Here is a 17,013-nt window from a genome sequence, read left to right on the forward strand (position 1 = left end):
AGCCTGTTTCATCTAAAAAGGTAAAGAAAAATACTACTTGTATAAAGCAGTGTTAAAAAATCAAAATAAAATTATCATAGTTACTTTTTCTTCAAAGATTAAAAGAAATCTGTTACTAATCCCACCTGCCTGCCTTAAAGACACAACTCTAGAGGTATCTAAAAATACATTAATACCTTGTGTGGAGAGCTGAGCAGCTTGAGAAATCAGAGAAGTTATGTTGAAAGCAGATGGTCCAGCAGTAAGAAACTTGTGAATTATAGACTGCAATGAGGCTTGTGTGACAGCTGCTGTAAGAACTAGAAACACAGTACATCTTAAATTCAAATAAAAACACAGCAGCATATGTAGTATTAGTAAAAACTTGAAAATTCAAATAAGAACCTAGAAAAAAATTGTTTCATACTAGAATTCCCAAATTGAGTCTAGAAGACAGGAGTAATACAACAGGTCTAGACATGGGGAATGATCTGAGGCAGAGGCAAAGAAACTGAAGGGGCTTATACAATAAAACAGTAGAGTTTCCTTTCCAGTAAAATTTAGGTGTTCAGTTAAAGGAAAACTCCTTGAGATGTTAAAACAGCATAATTGTCACTGGAACTTCTGACTATACCAGGAACCTATCCATACACAGGCAAGGTGCTTAGTACATTACTTGGAATGAACGGGACAAATAGCAGCTGTTTCATGCAACTGCTTTATTAGATAAGCTGAGCACTCAAATCCTACATCAACATCTACCCTCAACAATCTTTCAAAAATGGATATTAAAAAGCTGGGTACTTTGGAATACTATGTACTTTTGAAGCGTAAGATCTTTTATTATCAACATTTTCTTAGGCTATGGTTTCTTCAAACTATTTAAAACTCCTACTTTGTCTAGTAGAACCTTTACCTATCACACAAGAGAATACAGAAATGTTGAGAAGAATAAGATTGGACAACTAATGACCAACTAGCCTGGAATAGCTCCATTTTTATAATAAAGGAAGACTTAACCACTTAACAGTACTGTTAAATATATTATATGAAAATGCACGCAAACAAAATTTTGCAATATTCCTAAGATTTAATACTTCAATCTGAATGGCTTACAAACTATATCCATTTTTACTCAGATTTCTTTGAGGTGGCTGTCTAAATACTTTAGTAGTACACTGAAAAGCAAAACTGCAATTAACAATGCAATTTAACTAGGTAAAACAGCATAAGATATCCATTACTTCCCTTCTCATAGATGTTTAAGTAGTTCAAGAACTACCTGAATTCCTACTCTTAGCTTAGTCCTAGTAATTAGCATATTTAAAATACTTCAAATTATACAGCAGGCTTTTTGAAATATGTTAGAGACTAAGCATTTTCTATCAATTTTAGCAAATACTTTTTGTTTTCATTAAAAAAAAATTCACCATAAACATTAAATTAACAGAACAATTATAATTATCTCTGGTAACTACCAGGTACACAGACAAGTCTTGGAGAATATACAGAAAGTTAAAGTATTGCTAATTGCTATACTGGGGATTTTACTAATTATGTAATTTTGCACACTGCAAATGAACTTTTGAGAAACTGTTACCATGAAAATTTACCTTCATTTATTTTGGATATGTCCACATTAGAATTATTAAGTTGCAGCGTGGCTTGCAAAGCAGGAAGCAACTGTCTAAGCAGATTTGGGTCCTGAAGTAATGGAGGTATTGGTGACTGTGGAACAGGAGAGACAGGAATTGCTGAAGCGGATGCTGGAGGTGCAGACGTGGGGTTCAGTCCAGAGGCTGAAGATGTGGAAGGAGTTGTGCAAGAGTGTGATACAGACTTGTCTCCTGATGCAGATTCTAAAGACAAAGGAGACAATAAGGCTGAAAACTGTAACTTGAATACTGGAAATTGGAACCAACATCAAACAAGCAAGATCCATGCATGTGCCAGGCACCTAACTCAAGTAATCGCATCAGAGGGGACTCAGGAAATAGTTGGCTGACTAGATATGAGGTAGATATGTCACACTCTGATTTCACAGATGACAAAACTGTACAAAAAAAGACTATGGAACTTGCTTAGAGTCACCAGGGAAAGCAGTGATGCTACCAAACCTGTATCTGAGTTTCAAAGCACCACTCTGCTTATTAGTAATAATGTCTCAAATACATGTACAAGCACATCTTGTTTTATTGCATTTCACAGTTACTGCCTTTTTCATCCCCCTCCCCCAAATAATGGAAGGTTTCCACAGCAACTCTGTATTGCAAGTCTACCCACACATTTTTCCAACAGCATTCTTTTTTAAACTAAGGTACGTATCTTTAAAATACTGGAATACAATTGCTTTACAAAAGTGTTGTTTCTGTTGTACACCACTGTGAATCAACCATATATATACTACATACATATATCCCCTCCCTCTTGAGTTTCCCTCCCACCTACTCCCATCCCACCCCTCTAGAGGTTATCACAGATTTTAGTCATAATGCTATTACTACACACTTAACAGACTACAGTATATTGCAGAGGTTAACTTTTATATACACCGAGAAGTCAAAATATTCATTTGTGATACTTGCTTCACTGTTGTAGTCTAGAACCGAACTCTCAATACCTCCATGGTACTGTCCTGTATTGACTACACTTCCAAATAAGGCTCCATTAAGATATAAAGGGACAATACAATTCTCCAAGAATTAATTTATATGCATCATAAAGTAAGGTGAAAATGTTCATCACCACGAAAACAGTCTACTTAAATATGAAAATCAGAATAGGCATGATGGTGAGCAACCCCAAAATGGACTAAGGATGTGATAAGAGGAGACTCCTACTCTGAACTTTTATACTTAGTAACTGAGTTTTAGAATTACATACTCCTCTTCTGGAATTAAATATAGAAGGCAATGAACTATCTCTATTTGTATCATTTAAAGGTTACCAGCACTAAAAAAGATGATTTTAATAGCAAAAAAAAAAAAAAAATTCCCACAAAACCCCAACCTCAGTGTTTCAATGTACACAGAAAAAGCATAAAACATGCATGAAAAATTATCATAATTTGAAAGCTGTCATTGTAAATTATTTACATAGATTTAAGGTAACTGAAATTAAAATCCCAACAGCATTTTTGGTAGCATTTGAAGAGGTATGGGTTAGTAAAAGCCACAAAACTCTTTAAGAAAAAGAACATAGCTAGTGAAAATTTAAAACAAAACCAATTTAAGGCAGATTTAACTTTTATATATACATTAAAGTCTTAAGAAATAGTGGTGGAAAACACAGAAAAATAACTTTGATGTGAGGATGCAGAAAATGACAAAGCGCAAAATAATTACACCCAAAGGACTGGTAACCGAAATACTTTAAGGAATTTCTACATATCAAAGAAATACAAACAGTAGAAAAAGGAATGAAAGACATGAAAAGACAATTCACAGAAAAACCTGAATGGCTTAAAAAATAAAAGATCCTCAACTTCACTGATAATCAGGAAAATATTTATTAAAAAGCAACAGAATATTCTTTCACATTCATATTGAGAAAAATGTCCAAAAGTCTAAAAATACCAAATACTGATAAGGAGTAATAGAAACAGCATCTCAGGTGGAAGCTAAACTCATATAACTACACTGGAAGATAATTTGGCATTCTCTAGAAAAACTGAAAGTACATGCACTTCATAACCCAGTTAATTCACCTTAGGTATACACCCTTAGAGAAACTCTAATGTATGTAAATTAGAAGAAAATATTCAATAATTCTTGAAATGGTATTGTGATTAAAAAAAAATTTAGCACAAACTAGAAACAAGCCATATGTCTACCAACAGGAAAAGGAACACAAACTGGTATTTTTATATCGTATTTTATTAATACAGTCACCTTAATGAAGCAAAGAATTAAAAACAGAAGGTAACGACGTTTATACTAGATTATTCAAGATATCCATACACTCTTACAATTCTGGCAGAAAGGCTGTTTTAATTTCCCCTATAAACCCATTTCCTTAAGATTTTCAAGCTCATATACATTATACAATTGAATTAAGACTGCTACTATGGTATATAAAAGTTTCAGGAACCCTGTATTTGAAGATCACATTGCTACCTAGTAAGTACAAATCTTTAATTTCAATTCTAGAAACTAAACATTCGTTAATCTTCATGGCCCCAAAGAAGCTGGGAATTAATAGGAAGCTTATTGCAAAATAAAAAACCAAACCTCCTTTACCAGCCTTTTAACAACACTGCGTAATGGTCAAAAGAACTCGGGACAATAGCTCTCTAAAATCCAGACTCAGAGCTGCTTTCAGTACATTTCATGTATGTGCTGATCTCTCATGATCCATTTCGGTCTCCACATCTTCATTTTTGTAAGACAGATATTTTCATTTTACAAAGCACTCATTTTAAAGGAGGGTCTGTAAGTCTTAGCAGACTGCTTACCATGTTCAGCTTTGCTTTCAAACATTTGTTTGGAATCATAAACAAGTAAAAAGAAACTTGAAGGAAATAAGATCTTTCTTGTGAAAAGTTACTACATTTCATGAGGCAATTTTAGACAATAGCAGCAGTTTTCTCCAGATCATTATACCTTAAGTTTGGCTTAAGGAATAAACAGTTTAAATATCTTAATGATGTTTAGAATGAAACAAGTTCTATTTTTACTTCCTTTATGAACAACTAAGTCAGTACTTATATCCCTCTGAAGTGACCCTTTTGTTGCTTTTACTTAGGTTTTCTTCTGCCTTCAAGGACAGGAGTTGGAGAAGGTGTTGTTTCCACATGTGTTTCAAAGCTGCTAAATCCAGACTGGAAAAATTAACAGGGGCTTGAAAATTCTTCAGTGTTATTCCTCATTCCAGGAAAAGAAGAACACTCCAAAACAGAAAACTAAAACACATCACTCTCACAGAGATAATGTAATAATGTAAATAAATGTTTATTTATCCTATGGATACATGTCTTTCACAGTTTTGTGAGAGATTATTGATGAACAGTATGGAAACCAGTTGACACCACTCAGTATTTATACGAACCTTCAGCAAGTAACATCTCTAAAGGCCAGAGAAATTCTCTTTTTAAAAGGTTTGATTTTGAGAATGACTTTAGCAGAATTACTCATGAAGTTTAAAAACAAAACAAAAAAAGATACCAGAGCTCCACCCCAGTTCTAAAGAACAGAATGGGGGTGAGAGAGTCCAAGAATATGGTAAACTTGCAATTCTATGGGTGATTCTGCCAGGCGTTGTTAGTTATGGGAAAAGAAAAAAAAAGATATTTAACTTTGAAACAAAAGGAAACAAAATCAAAACAAAATTTAGCACAAACAAGAAATAACGAAGCAAGGGCATAATTAAAGACAGAAGAGCGAAAATGCTTTTTCCAGGTAGGTCTTCAGCATGCTATTTTCCAGCATGCTATTTGTTCACACTTTTTTAAACAGCTCCACTCACCCTACTCTTCCTAAAAGATACACCTATACAAATGTCTTCCCAAAGTACATCTTTAACATTTTTAATATTACTTGCCTCAATCTAGAAGTATAACTGAGAACAAAAGATCATATGTGATAATGAAAACATAAAATGCTACCCGGAAAGGTAGTCTTATCACTAAAATACAGGAGAAAGCTATTGGTTGGGTGCCGCTCCTCTACGTTCGGAATGCCCTAGCACAGGTATTACTCAGCATCTTCTATTAGATAGCTTATTATCTCTCCCTTTTAGCAGAAAAGGGACTCTTTTAGGAAAAGATGTTTGTTATATTTCTCTCTGTAACTCTGGTAGCAAAACGGGATCCAGCACCCAAATGGCATCACGTTTGTTGACTGATGCCTGACTCGGCAAGAAAGGCGCAGGGGCATGTGTATGTGGTCCTCTTCCACATGCACATGTGAACCTTCCCAGGTTCAAAGCTTAAAGTGGGGGAGAAAAGCCCAAGATCTCCAAATACAACTGATAAAGCAGACAATGACCAGCTTGCTTTATTTTTCATAAAGCCAAGTAATACTGTATGATCTTAGAAACAAATATAACTTAGACTTAATTCAAAAAATCTGAATCTTAAAAAGACAATGAATTTAAGAAAATCAATGCAGCATTTTAAATTACAAAGCCACTTCAAAACGTTGTTCTGCTTTTAAAAATCAGCCTCTAGTCTCATTCTTTAAATGAGAAACTTTCCAACTTTTCCAAGCATTAATTTTGTAGGTTGCTTAAGCTTTTTCAGTTGTTGGCAAAGCAATGGTATCTAGTTTTAGCTCCAGCATTTTTATTCTGTGTGTCTGACTTTAAGGAAATGTAGCAATGTCATCCTACCATATTTTAAATTTAAAATGAACTAAGTTACTTTCCTAACTGATACTTCAATCATTTGTAATTCTCTAACCAAGTCTTTAATATAAACCATGGAATAAGTATGTTACCCTTTGATTTTAAATTGGATATATTCGCTTTGATAAAACTTTTTTGTCTCTTTATGAATTGATCATTTATATTCATTTATATTTCCAATTTTTACCAGTAGAGGGAGTAATCTACCAAAGACTAGACCATTCACATAGAAATGTTATCATAACCTAACTTTTCAAGGCTTAAATAATATCCACTCACCTCTTCTAATTATAGATACGCTTTCAAAACACTCAAGACAGCATATACTAAAGTCAAAATTTTCTGACCCATATTTTTCTGGTATGCCAAATAACTCCTCAATCTGCAATAAGATCTCTAAAGAGATACTGCACTTAAAGAATAAAAGGTACTGACTGACTACATTACTAAACAATTTCCCACAATGTTCTGATAGCTGCTGCAATAATACTGAACAGGACACAGGAACAAAGCTCAAACAACTGATGCAACGAGGGCAGCCTCCATATTCCACTGTGTAGGAATGGTTACACAGGGAGGGCACAACATGGAGAAATAAGGGAAAACAAAGTGTGTACAATAAGAAAAACAAAAGCAACCATGAAACAGCTAGGTGACACCACCTGGTATATTATCTGTGACTTTCCTTTTAATTCATAATTTCAAATCTTATGTCTGTTCATAACTTACGTAGGCATTTAAAATATACATAAAAATAAGTATGGTATTGATGTTTTAAAACAATTTATGCTTTTGCAACTTGGTTTTTAATTCAATCAGGGAAATCATTGATAATACAAAAGATAAACCTACTTTAAAGCTTAACAGATTTTACTTAAGTGACCTTCATAATAACCATCTTACATACTTTTACCAACTGTCATTAATCTTAAGAGTGAAAAAAATGTCATTTTAATTTCCAATACTGAATCGGTAATCTTTCTTTTGAACTTTCATGCTGATAAAATATACAACATTAATAAAAATTAATCATTTTAACCATTTCTGGGTTTACAATCCAGTAGTATTAAGTGTATTCACACTGACACACAACCATAATTCACCTGCAGAACTTTTTCATCTTTCCAAACAAATGCTCTAAACAAATAATAGCTCCCCATCTCATAAACCCTAAGGAGGCATAGCTCTAGTTTGTGTTCATGAATTTGTCCATTTGAGGTACCTCACAGAACTGGATCACAACAGTTGTCCTTTTGTGTCACTGAGCATAAGGTTTTTAAAGTTATCCGTGCTGCAGTGTGTATCACAATCTTACTACTTTCTAAGGCTGAGTAATACTGCATGTATATTTTATATATATATAACATTTTGTTTACCCTAGGATTGCTTCCGCAATTTGGCTACTGTGAACAGCGCTGTTGCGATCCTTGGTGTATAAATATCCATTTGATTCCACGGCTTTCAATTCTCCTGATTACACTTAAGCAAGAATCACTGGAGGATCCTACAGTAATTTTATGTCTCACCCGTTGAGGAACTGCCAAACTGTATTCCACAGCGGCTGTTTTTCAATGTGTATAAAGTGATATTTCACTGTGGTCTGATTTGCTTTCCCTGTTGACTAATGATGCTGAACACCTTTTTATGTGCTTACTGGCCATTAGATTATGTTATCTGGAAAAATGTCTTTTGAACTCCTTTACCCATTTCTGAACTGGGCTGTTCACTTTCTTGTTGAGTCATACTACTGTATATTCAGGTATTAATCCCTAATCAGATGTGACTTAGCAAATGCTTCTTTCCACTCCATGGGTGGTCTTTTCACTCTAGAGCATCCTTTGAGGCACAGCTTTTAATTTCGATGAATCCAATTTATCTATTTTTTCTTTCTGCTGCCAGTGTTTTCGGTGTCATATCCAAGATATCAGCACCAAATCCAGTGTCATAAAGATTTTACCTTGTTTTCTTCCAAGAGTTTTATAGCTTTTATCTCCTAAGTTAAGGCCTTTGTCCCATTTTGAGTAAATTTCTCTAACCATTCTAAAGCAAGACGGGCAATTTAAAATTCCTCTTCTATAATTGCTGGTTCCTATCCTTTGCCCTTTTTTCAACTGGATTATTTTTTTCATACTGCTTTGATGAATTCTTAATGTATCCTTAATGTACTGTGTTTTAAATATGTTCCAAATATTTTCTCCTAATTCATTATTTGCTTTCAAACTTTGTTTCTTGTATCTCTGTCATAGAGAAGTTTTATGAACTTTTTAAGGCAAATGTGTTTTGAGTCTGATTTAAAAGATCTTCCTTGACTCTCAAGTTATAAACAAATATTTTCTAATATTCTTTCACCACCAGGATTCCCTCTGTCCCACTATTCAAAATGCCATCTTTATTAACGTAATTTTAGTAAACTCACTGACTAAATCAGACTAACCACCCACTCCCCATTAATGTCCCCAGTTATTCAAATATCTGAGTACCTCTATGGCCAATTGGTCTAATTTTATATGAATATTTAGTAATCCTAAAAGTAGTTTAAAGCAAAGCAAAGAAGGGCTGAATGGTGGCCCACTTAAAACCAGTAATGACCTCCTCTGTGGGCTTACTGCCTTAACATACAATGCAAAGTCTTTGAGTTCATTTAAATTTCACCCAGTCTACAAAACATCATCGAACACAAAAAGGAAGTTTAGGTGACTAACTTATACCTCATATTAAGAATGACTAATCCCTTTCTTATTAGATTAAGACTATAGAAAGTCAAAGTCGCTCAGTTATGTCTGACACTTCACGACCCCCATTGACTATACAATCCATTAATTCTCTAGGCCAGAATATGGGAGTGGGTAGCCTCTCCCTTCTCCAGGGGATCTTCCCAACCCAGAGATCGAACCCAGGTCTCTCACATTCCAAGGGGATTCTTTACCAGCTGAGGCACAAGACTACAGAAGCATGTAACTGACTGACTCTTTAGACATGCTAAATTTCCTAAGAAATTACTTAAGGCCACTGACTAGGTCTGCTAGTTATTTTAATATATAACTCAAAATTATTAAATAAAAAATTTTAATCTCTTCTGACTTTGGCACTTGTTTGGCCAAATCCGAAAACAAGGACCCATGTCTCCTGCCTATTTTGTCATTTCACACATCTGGAAAGGAGGGTGGAGTCAGGACCAGTTTAGAATGTTCAACAGGCTACCAATCTGTAAAAATTCGATTTCATCATTTTTTAAGCACAGAGTTTCTCTGTACTTTGTTGTCCAATAAAGTAGCCTTGCCAATAGATGTTCAAATGTTACTATAACAAAGATATAATCTGTAGGGAGGTAACCTGACACCCTTGTTTCACTCTACCTAACACTAGAATTATTATTCTCTGCAAAACCAAACAGCTTCATAGCTCCTCCACACTTCTATCCCTCAAGCAAGCACAGACTCATCTGCCTTACATTCTTTTTAATGGAAGACACACTGGCATTACACAGATCTAAATCTATTTCTGGTTTCTTTAATTAGATCACAACATATGTAACACTTCTTCTCCAAATACATTTTTAAACCATGACCAAGGCAGGTGCTTCCCCAGCCCTCAACAGCACATTACCATTCTTTCAGTTATTTATTCACATATCACAAATACCGACTGCCTATTCTAGGGATATAGAAGTGGTCAGGACAGAGATCCTGCTCTTGTATTCTTTATTAGAGCATTCTATTGTTGACACCCTCGAAATACAGCTTTTTAGCACTTAAGACCAAGACCCATCTTATATGAACCATCAACCTCTTAATTATTTGTTAAGGAAAATCCAAACACGGAAATCACTGTGTTGATGAGAAGAGTCAACAGGGAGGTTAACTGAAATAACACAGATGTCTCAATTTAGGGAAAAAAATGTATTTCAAATTAATGGACCTTTTTATAAATTTAGACTAACTGGAAAACAATCTGAAAAGATCCAAATTGTTACACAATTTATTTAAAGGAATACACAGGTAATTCCAAGGCAATCAGGTTGCTTCCTAGAAGCTTAAAATTGTATGTAAAATTCTCACATAAACTTTGTGATCAGCAAAGACACTCTGTAGAATTTAAATATGAATTGATTTGTAATCTCTTTCATGGCGTACAATTTTATGGAAAGAACATGGATTTTGGAGAAACCGCATCTTACACAATACGTTTGCTGCTGCTGCTGCTAAATTGCTTCAGTCAATGTCTGACTCTGTGTGACCCCATAGACGGCAGCCCACCAGGCTCCCCCGTCCCTGGGATTCTCCAGGCAAGAACACTGGAGTGGGTTGCCATTTCCTTCTCCAATGCATGAAAGTGAAAAGTGAAAGTGAAGTTGCTCAGCCGTGTCCGACCCTCAGCGACCCCATGCATTGCAGCCTTCCAGGCTCCTCCATCCATGGGATTTTCCAGGCAAGAGTTAGTGGAGTGGGGTGCCATTGCCTTAGACTTCAGCAATGTTCAAGCTTTTCATATCTAACAGACAATTCTTTTCCTCACAATGTTGTTTTAAAGAATAAAATGTATACAAAATTTCTGGCACCAAACTAGGTATACAGTTTACTTTTTATTATGTTAAGTTTCTCAGGAATGGTGCTTGAAGCTTTGAAGGAGGGCAGGGAGTGAAAAAAGTACAAAAAACAATAAATCATAATGGCTCACCCTACACAGACAGTCTAATTGAAGGAACTAAAATAATAAAGTTGTAAGTGCAATAACAGACCAAAAGAAAAGTGTTTGAGAGGTTAACTGACACTGAGAACAGAAGGACATCATAGCTGGCTCTGAAAAAAGTCCTGAGTTCAACAGAATGGGAATGGAGGAAAGAATATATCCTTTTCAGCAAAGGATCAAGCCATGAAAGAGCATAACATGATCTAAAAAGAAGTACAAGTTTTTAGCAGATGAATTATACAGAGAATGTAACAGTGAAATACTGGAGATCAAGCTAGTTAAGACAGACGCAATCAGACTGTCAAGGACTTGCTATTGTCTTATTGAGAAGTATGAACTTTGATCCTTTGGGAAAAACCACTTAGGAAACTTTAAGCCAAGAAAAGAACACAACCCAGTATAATGATGTCACTGCTAAGTGCACAGACTGGGTAGAAGGAAGCACAGCAGTTATCAGAGGTTATTTCAAGAGCCCTGATCTGAGTCTCATGGCACTGGCAGTAGCAAGAAGAAGGACATACATGAATAAAATCTGGAAGAATTCAAGAGTTGTTGATGGATGGGTAGGGGTAGAAGGGCAAGAATGTTAAAGAACATGGAGTAGTTGGGAGGATAGCGTTATCACTGAGAACCTACAAATTAGGGGAAAGGGAGGCATTTGGTACACATTAACTTCTGGATACCAACTACTTAGACAAGGAAGCAGACATGTGTATGAGTTAGAAATAAAGTTTGGGAGTCACTTATATAGACAAAGTAGTCCTAAGAATTGCCAGCCAGCAAATGAGAACATGTTAGAGGGGAAGAAAAAAGAAAAATAACACAGTAAGAGACTAAACTCTATTGACATTTAAGGAGCAAGAAGAGAAGAGTGGGGAAATTAAAGAGCAGCAGTATTCTAGAAGTCAGGGAAGAAAAGAACTCCAAGATGAAGGTAAGAGCTGAAAAAAAGGCTGTTGAATGAACAAGAGGTAAAATGAGATAAATACCAAAGATCTTTTTTAAGGCCAAAGGATTTTTTTTTCCCCAAACTGAGAAAGGCTTTTAAAAATAAAATGTTCTGTAAACAAAACGGATAAAACTGGAAAACCAAACTTTCTTTAGAAAGTACTACTAACAATTAATGCATTAAATCAGATTTTCTAAGAAATTCTCTTTTGGAAATTTAGTCCTGCATCAGGGCAAATATAACTTGTACAGTGAATTCTGATACGCCATCTTTGGGGAATTTGACAACATTTGGAATATCTTGTTTATGTACTATGCACTATATGATAAAGCATGGTTTAATAATGTGCAAAAACTGCTACAGGAGAAATCCAAACAACATACATAAAAGGAGAAGAAACTAGAAGCGAAAGAAACCCAAATACTTAAATCCTTTGTCAACAAATTAAGTCAGTGTGAAACAGTGGGCCAGATATTACAGTAAAAGTTTGAACACTCAACAGGTCCATGTCACATCTCCTAAACCCAAAGGAAAGAAAAATTCCTCAACAGTTAACTGATGCTAATCTGCTAATGAGTCTACTCATTAGAGTGATCTGTTTACTTAATGCCTTTAAATTTCCTTAGTTTCATAAAACAGTGTTAAGTCTGGGACTGTGACTGGTCTATGCAAATATGCTTATCCCATCACCGTGCTTCCCATTATCCATCATCTCCCAATTTTTTCCTAATTTTTTTGAACATTCTATGGTTATTAGCACAGAACTGGAATTTGGGTTGCAAATTTTAACCTTTACTCTTTCAACTAAGTCCTAATTCAGACATAAGACTCCTTATCTTACGGCCCATAACTCAGCTATCTAATTCACAAACTGAAACCAATAGTTGCATGTTATGTGGAAATGACAAGTTTTTAAATGTCTCTCTTCATATTTAAGTGAAAACTGAGACAATTTCTAGACTAAATCATGAAGACAATTATCACAGAACACCCAAAATTACTTGTATACACATGTGATGGGACACTCATTTAGCTTTAATAAGTTGTTTTATCCATTACTGTTAAAAATTAAGCACTTGACTTCAAAGCGTTAAATGCTAAACCAGTTCTGAGGCTCCACAATTAAAGAGATAAAAACTAATTACAGCTAACTCAAGATCTAATCTATGCAGTAACATTCTAAAAGACTTTTAAACGAATCTATAATTCAGAGTCTCACTGAAGCTGACGGAAATAATGTCATATAATCAGAAACTCACACTACAGTTCAACGTGCAGCATCTAGTAATAACGGCATACCTTTTCTTTCTGTTCTCTGAGCAGGGACAGAAGATGTGGGTGTAGGCAGTTTTGATAAGGTAGATGCTCCATTAGCATCAAATGATTTCTTTGGCTGGTGATCAGACTGTAGCGTAAATGGACTAGAAGGAACAGTGCTTGGGGCAGCAGTTGGATGCACCACTGGTTTGATGGGGTGCTGTACTGGCGCAGAGCTACTGTGAGTCTCTGCTCTTGGCAGTCTGTAGTCTCTGTCATTGTGTCTGCTTGTCTGAGACAAAATATTCTGTGGGAGCAAACTACTGGCATCACTGGAATGCTTGTCTTCCACTTTAGTTCAGAGTTCGGAAAAAGAGATGTCGGAATGACGGAAGGGGGAAGAAAAAAGATTACGTTAGAATCCTGTCTTTAACATCAGCTAATTTAGCAACATACTTGTACTTACATCTTTTCTATAAAACTGCAAGCCCAGTTAGTGTCTGCAGTTTTACCACTAGCATATAAACATCCAAATACTGGAAGAGGAATTTCAGATCGACTATAAATATTAATCCTGTTCTCAGATTTCAAGTGGGCTACTAGTTTGGGGGGATTCTTTAGAACCACACCATAGTTCCAACAGAACATTTTTTAAAAAGATCAATATATGAATTTATAACATTTCACTCAAATTAAAAAAATATTTTAAAAACAGAAAAAGCAAATGATCCATGCTTTTAAAATATGGATCTTGGCTCTAATAATTGACTGTATCATCCACAGTGGTTCAACTGCAAAGAATTATTACTTTGTTAGCCTGATTTTTCTGAATACTGAAGCAGCTAACTAGTGGGCTCTAAAGTTGTTGGTACTAGGGCTAAAACAACCTCATTTAGGATGGCTGAATTTGTGGAGAACTCTGCATTCATTAAGTAAATCATTTTAAAAATGCTAACAAATACCAGATATTTTAGTTATAAAATAAAGTTATAGATAATGCTATCTGAAAATAGAAGCCCTACATCTGCAGCAAAGTTAGAAAAATATACTTAGGTATGTTAAAAACAGATTCTCTTCCAACTTAAAGCCACAAAAATAAATTTTAAACTCAAAATACTTTTGCTTCTGCAAAATAAGTACAAAAGAAGGAAAATCTGAATGATCACAGTTAAAGAAAATTTATATTTATCAAAAATTCTCCAGCCTAAATTACAATAGTCTCCCCAGTAACTAAAGGATGAAAGCAACTTCCATGTAGAAAAACATCTTAAGATTCAAGCACGTGATTACCAAAGGATGCCCTCCCTGTTGAATGCAGTGTTATTTTTTTCCAATTCATGGTTCCTCCAAGTCTAGAGACCACAAGAGCACAAAGAAGGAAGTATGCTTAAACTACAAATCAGTTTTCAAGTTGGCAATGTACACTTTCTAACATTATAGCCAAACAAAAGGTACTGGGTATAGTACTGGATACTGTCAAAAAAAAAAAAAAAAACCAAAACCACTTTAGTCATTATCAAAACAAGGTCTTTTGACTTGAAGACTTAATGAAAATCAGGGTTACAAAAGATGCATTTATTACTGTACCAGAAAAATAAACAGACTGAGCTGCCACAGCAGATCACAAACATCTGCTCCCTGATATTAACTTATCAGTAAACCATCAAGTTGAGTGCACATACAACTTAAAAATTTATTCTAGAGCTTCTTCCTGAAAATAACACTACCACAAGCTTTTAGAGACAGATTTAACAGTTTTAAAAAACAAAACAAAACATGCCCAATTCCCATCAACCTTGTCACTTTCCTCATGAAGTAAATGCCCTTTGTTTTATATGACTACAGCCAAAATGTATCAAGTATTCAGATGAAAATTAAGGATACTTCTCACATGTGTAAACTCTGAGGGTGAGGGGGGGATACAGCAGCAAAATCACAGCAGATGAGAATGCTATGGCCCCAACAGCTTTCTATTACTCACAACTCAAGAAGAAACACGATTAAAGTGACTTGATCTGCACATCCCCACAACAAGAACATTAAGCATGTGTCTGGAGACACTTCTGATGGTCACGACTGGGGCAAGGAGAGGAGTGCTACTGGGATCTTAAGTGTGGAGGTGGGAACAAGCTCTACATTCTACAACAGAGGACAGAATCCACCAAGAATGACCTGACCCAGAATGTCAGTAGAGTCACTGTTGAAGAACACCAACTTAAAGTTTCCCTAACCACAGAGCAACCACTCTACAAGGCACAGATTAAAGATTAAAAATCAAACAGAACACAATACAACCACATCAGTGCAATTACAGTAGCAGTGATATCAAATTTAAAATTTCACCTATACAACTTCAGTGTCAAATTGTGGATTATTTGCAACACTGCCAAAAAACCCAAAACCCTAAAAATGCTCTTAAAAATCCTTTCTTCTACCTTTCTCTCTTTACGTGTAAGGTGTTCCAATCCTTCCTGCTCCCTGCTCCATACTTCTTTAGTGGGCTGTTAGGAAGAACAAAGCTTTAAGTGCCACCTTACATGCATACCAATGTACCAGACACAGAGGAAACTCTCCCAGCAGTTTTTGGTAGACAAAGTACTTCAAAGGCTTAGTAACTATTACTCTCACACCAGGTACAGTCAGTTGACCAATTTAAAAAAAAAAAAAAAGTAGTAGCAGCAATACAGCTAAAATCCTTTCTCAAACATTACTTAAAACTCAAAAAGTGTAATATATGACTACATTTCAACACAAACACAGACCCACTCTCTTCCTCTACACTTCTAGGAATTTAACTAAGGAAGTAATCAGGTCAGTGGGCAAACACAGAAATAGCAGCACTGTTTACTGTAGGAAAAAGCTGAAAACCACACCAGTTTCCACAGACAGAGGATTATCTACTGGACATGAGCATGTCCAAAAAAGGGAACAGCATGCAATCAACATAATAAAAGTGAAATTATAAAATGACAAGCAAACATATGTTTGGAAAAAATAATTTTTTTTTGGCAGTGCCTTAAGTCATCCAGAATCACAGTTCCTCAACCAGCAATCAAACCCCCGCTCCCTGCAGTGGAAGCATGAGTCTTAACCACTGGATCTCCTGTGAAGTCCTATATCCTTGAAACATCATTGAGTAGAAGAAAAGGTTAAGAACAGTAACATAATCTGATTTTGATATAAAATACATACACATGTAGTTTTTATATACTATTATATGCAGCTAGAAAAAAAAGTTTATGTCAAGTGTTCCTGAATCATGAGATTAAAATATTTTTCTTCTTTCATTTTTAGTAACAAACATATCTAACTTCTGAAATCATAAAGAAGAAAAACTTACTTCACTTCTGAAAGTAAAAACAAGACAGAGATAATTTAAAAATACAACTATGGTTTCATTTTCTTAAAGATATTTTTTAAGCAGACAAAACTTGTATTTTCACTTCTGTCAACATTTCTATCAGATTTCTAATTACCCGCAAGAGAGGACAAGTGCCTAGGTTATCTTGGAAGGGACACACACACTAGACGGTAGTCTTTTCCTCTCTGGGAATCACCAGCCTCTTATGTGGAGAGGCCTGCCCTAATAACTAAAATATGTTATCTTTACACCCAACTAGCCAGTCTTCCTGGATACCCATAATTTATTCAAGAGGACCACAAGCTGGGCACTATGTATTTTTTTAATCTGGAAGCAAAAGCCACTCATGTTTAGTTATTCACCAAAAGTCAGTTACTTAAGTAAAATGAGACCACAACCAAAGTCTTCTATATCAAAATACAATATTCTTAATTTC

The 17,013-nt window shown here is 35.2% G+C and overlaps 1 protein-coding gene across 10 annotated transcripts in view; it reads right to left on the reverse strand.

Annotated features, from left to right (window-relative positions):
* Nucleotides 1–17,013, reverse strand: part of WAC (WW domain containing adaptor with coiled-coil) — an 81,364-nt gene that overhangs the window by 12,748 nt on the left and 51,603 nt on the right. For 6 of the 10 annotated variants that reach the window (XM_027976703.3, XM_060397449.1, XM_042230640.1 and 3 more), the window contains exons 7-9: nucleotides 13,259–13,567; nucleotides 1,593–1,838; nucleotides 177–299 (exon numbers count right to left, since the gene is read on the reverse strand). In XM_027976703.3, the coding sequence (XP_027832504.1) occupies nucleotides 177–299; nucleotides 1,593–1,838; nucleotides 13,259–13,567 (678 nt within the window). The remainder of the gene's footprint in view (nucleotides 1–176; nucleotides 300–1,592; nucleotides 1,839–13,258; nucleotides 13,568–17,013) is intronic. The other 4 variants (XM_060397450.1, XM_027976705.2, XM_060397448.1 and 1 more) reach the window with 1 other exon arrangement.

The sequence above is a fragment of the Ovis aries genome, chromosome 13, assembly GCF_016772045.2.
Source record: "Ovis aries strain OAR_USU_Benz2616 breed Rambouillet chromosome 13, ARS-UI_Ramb_v3.0, whole genome shotgun sequence".
NCBI classification, from domain to species: domain Eukaryota; kingdom Metazoa; phylum Chordata; class Mammalia; order Artiodactyla; family Bovidae; genus Ovis; species Ovis aries.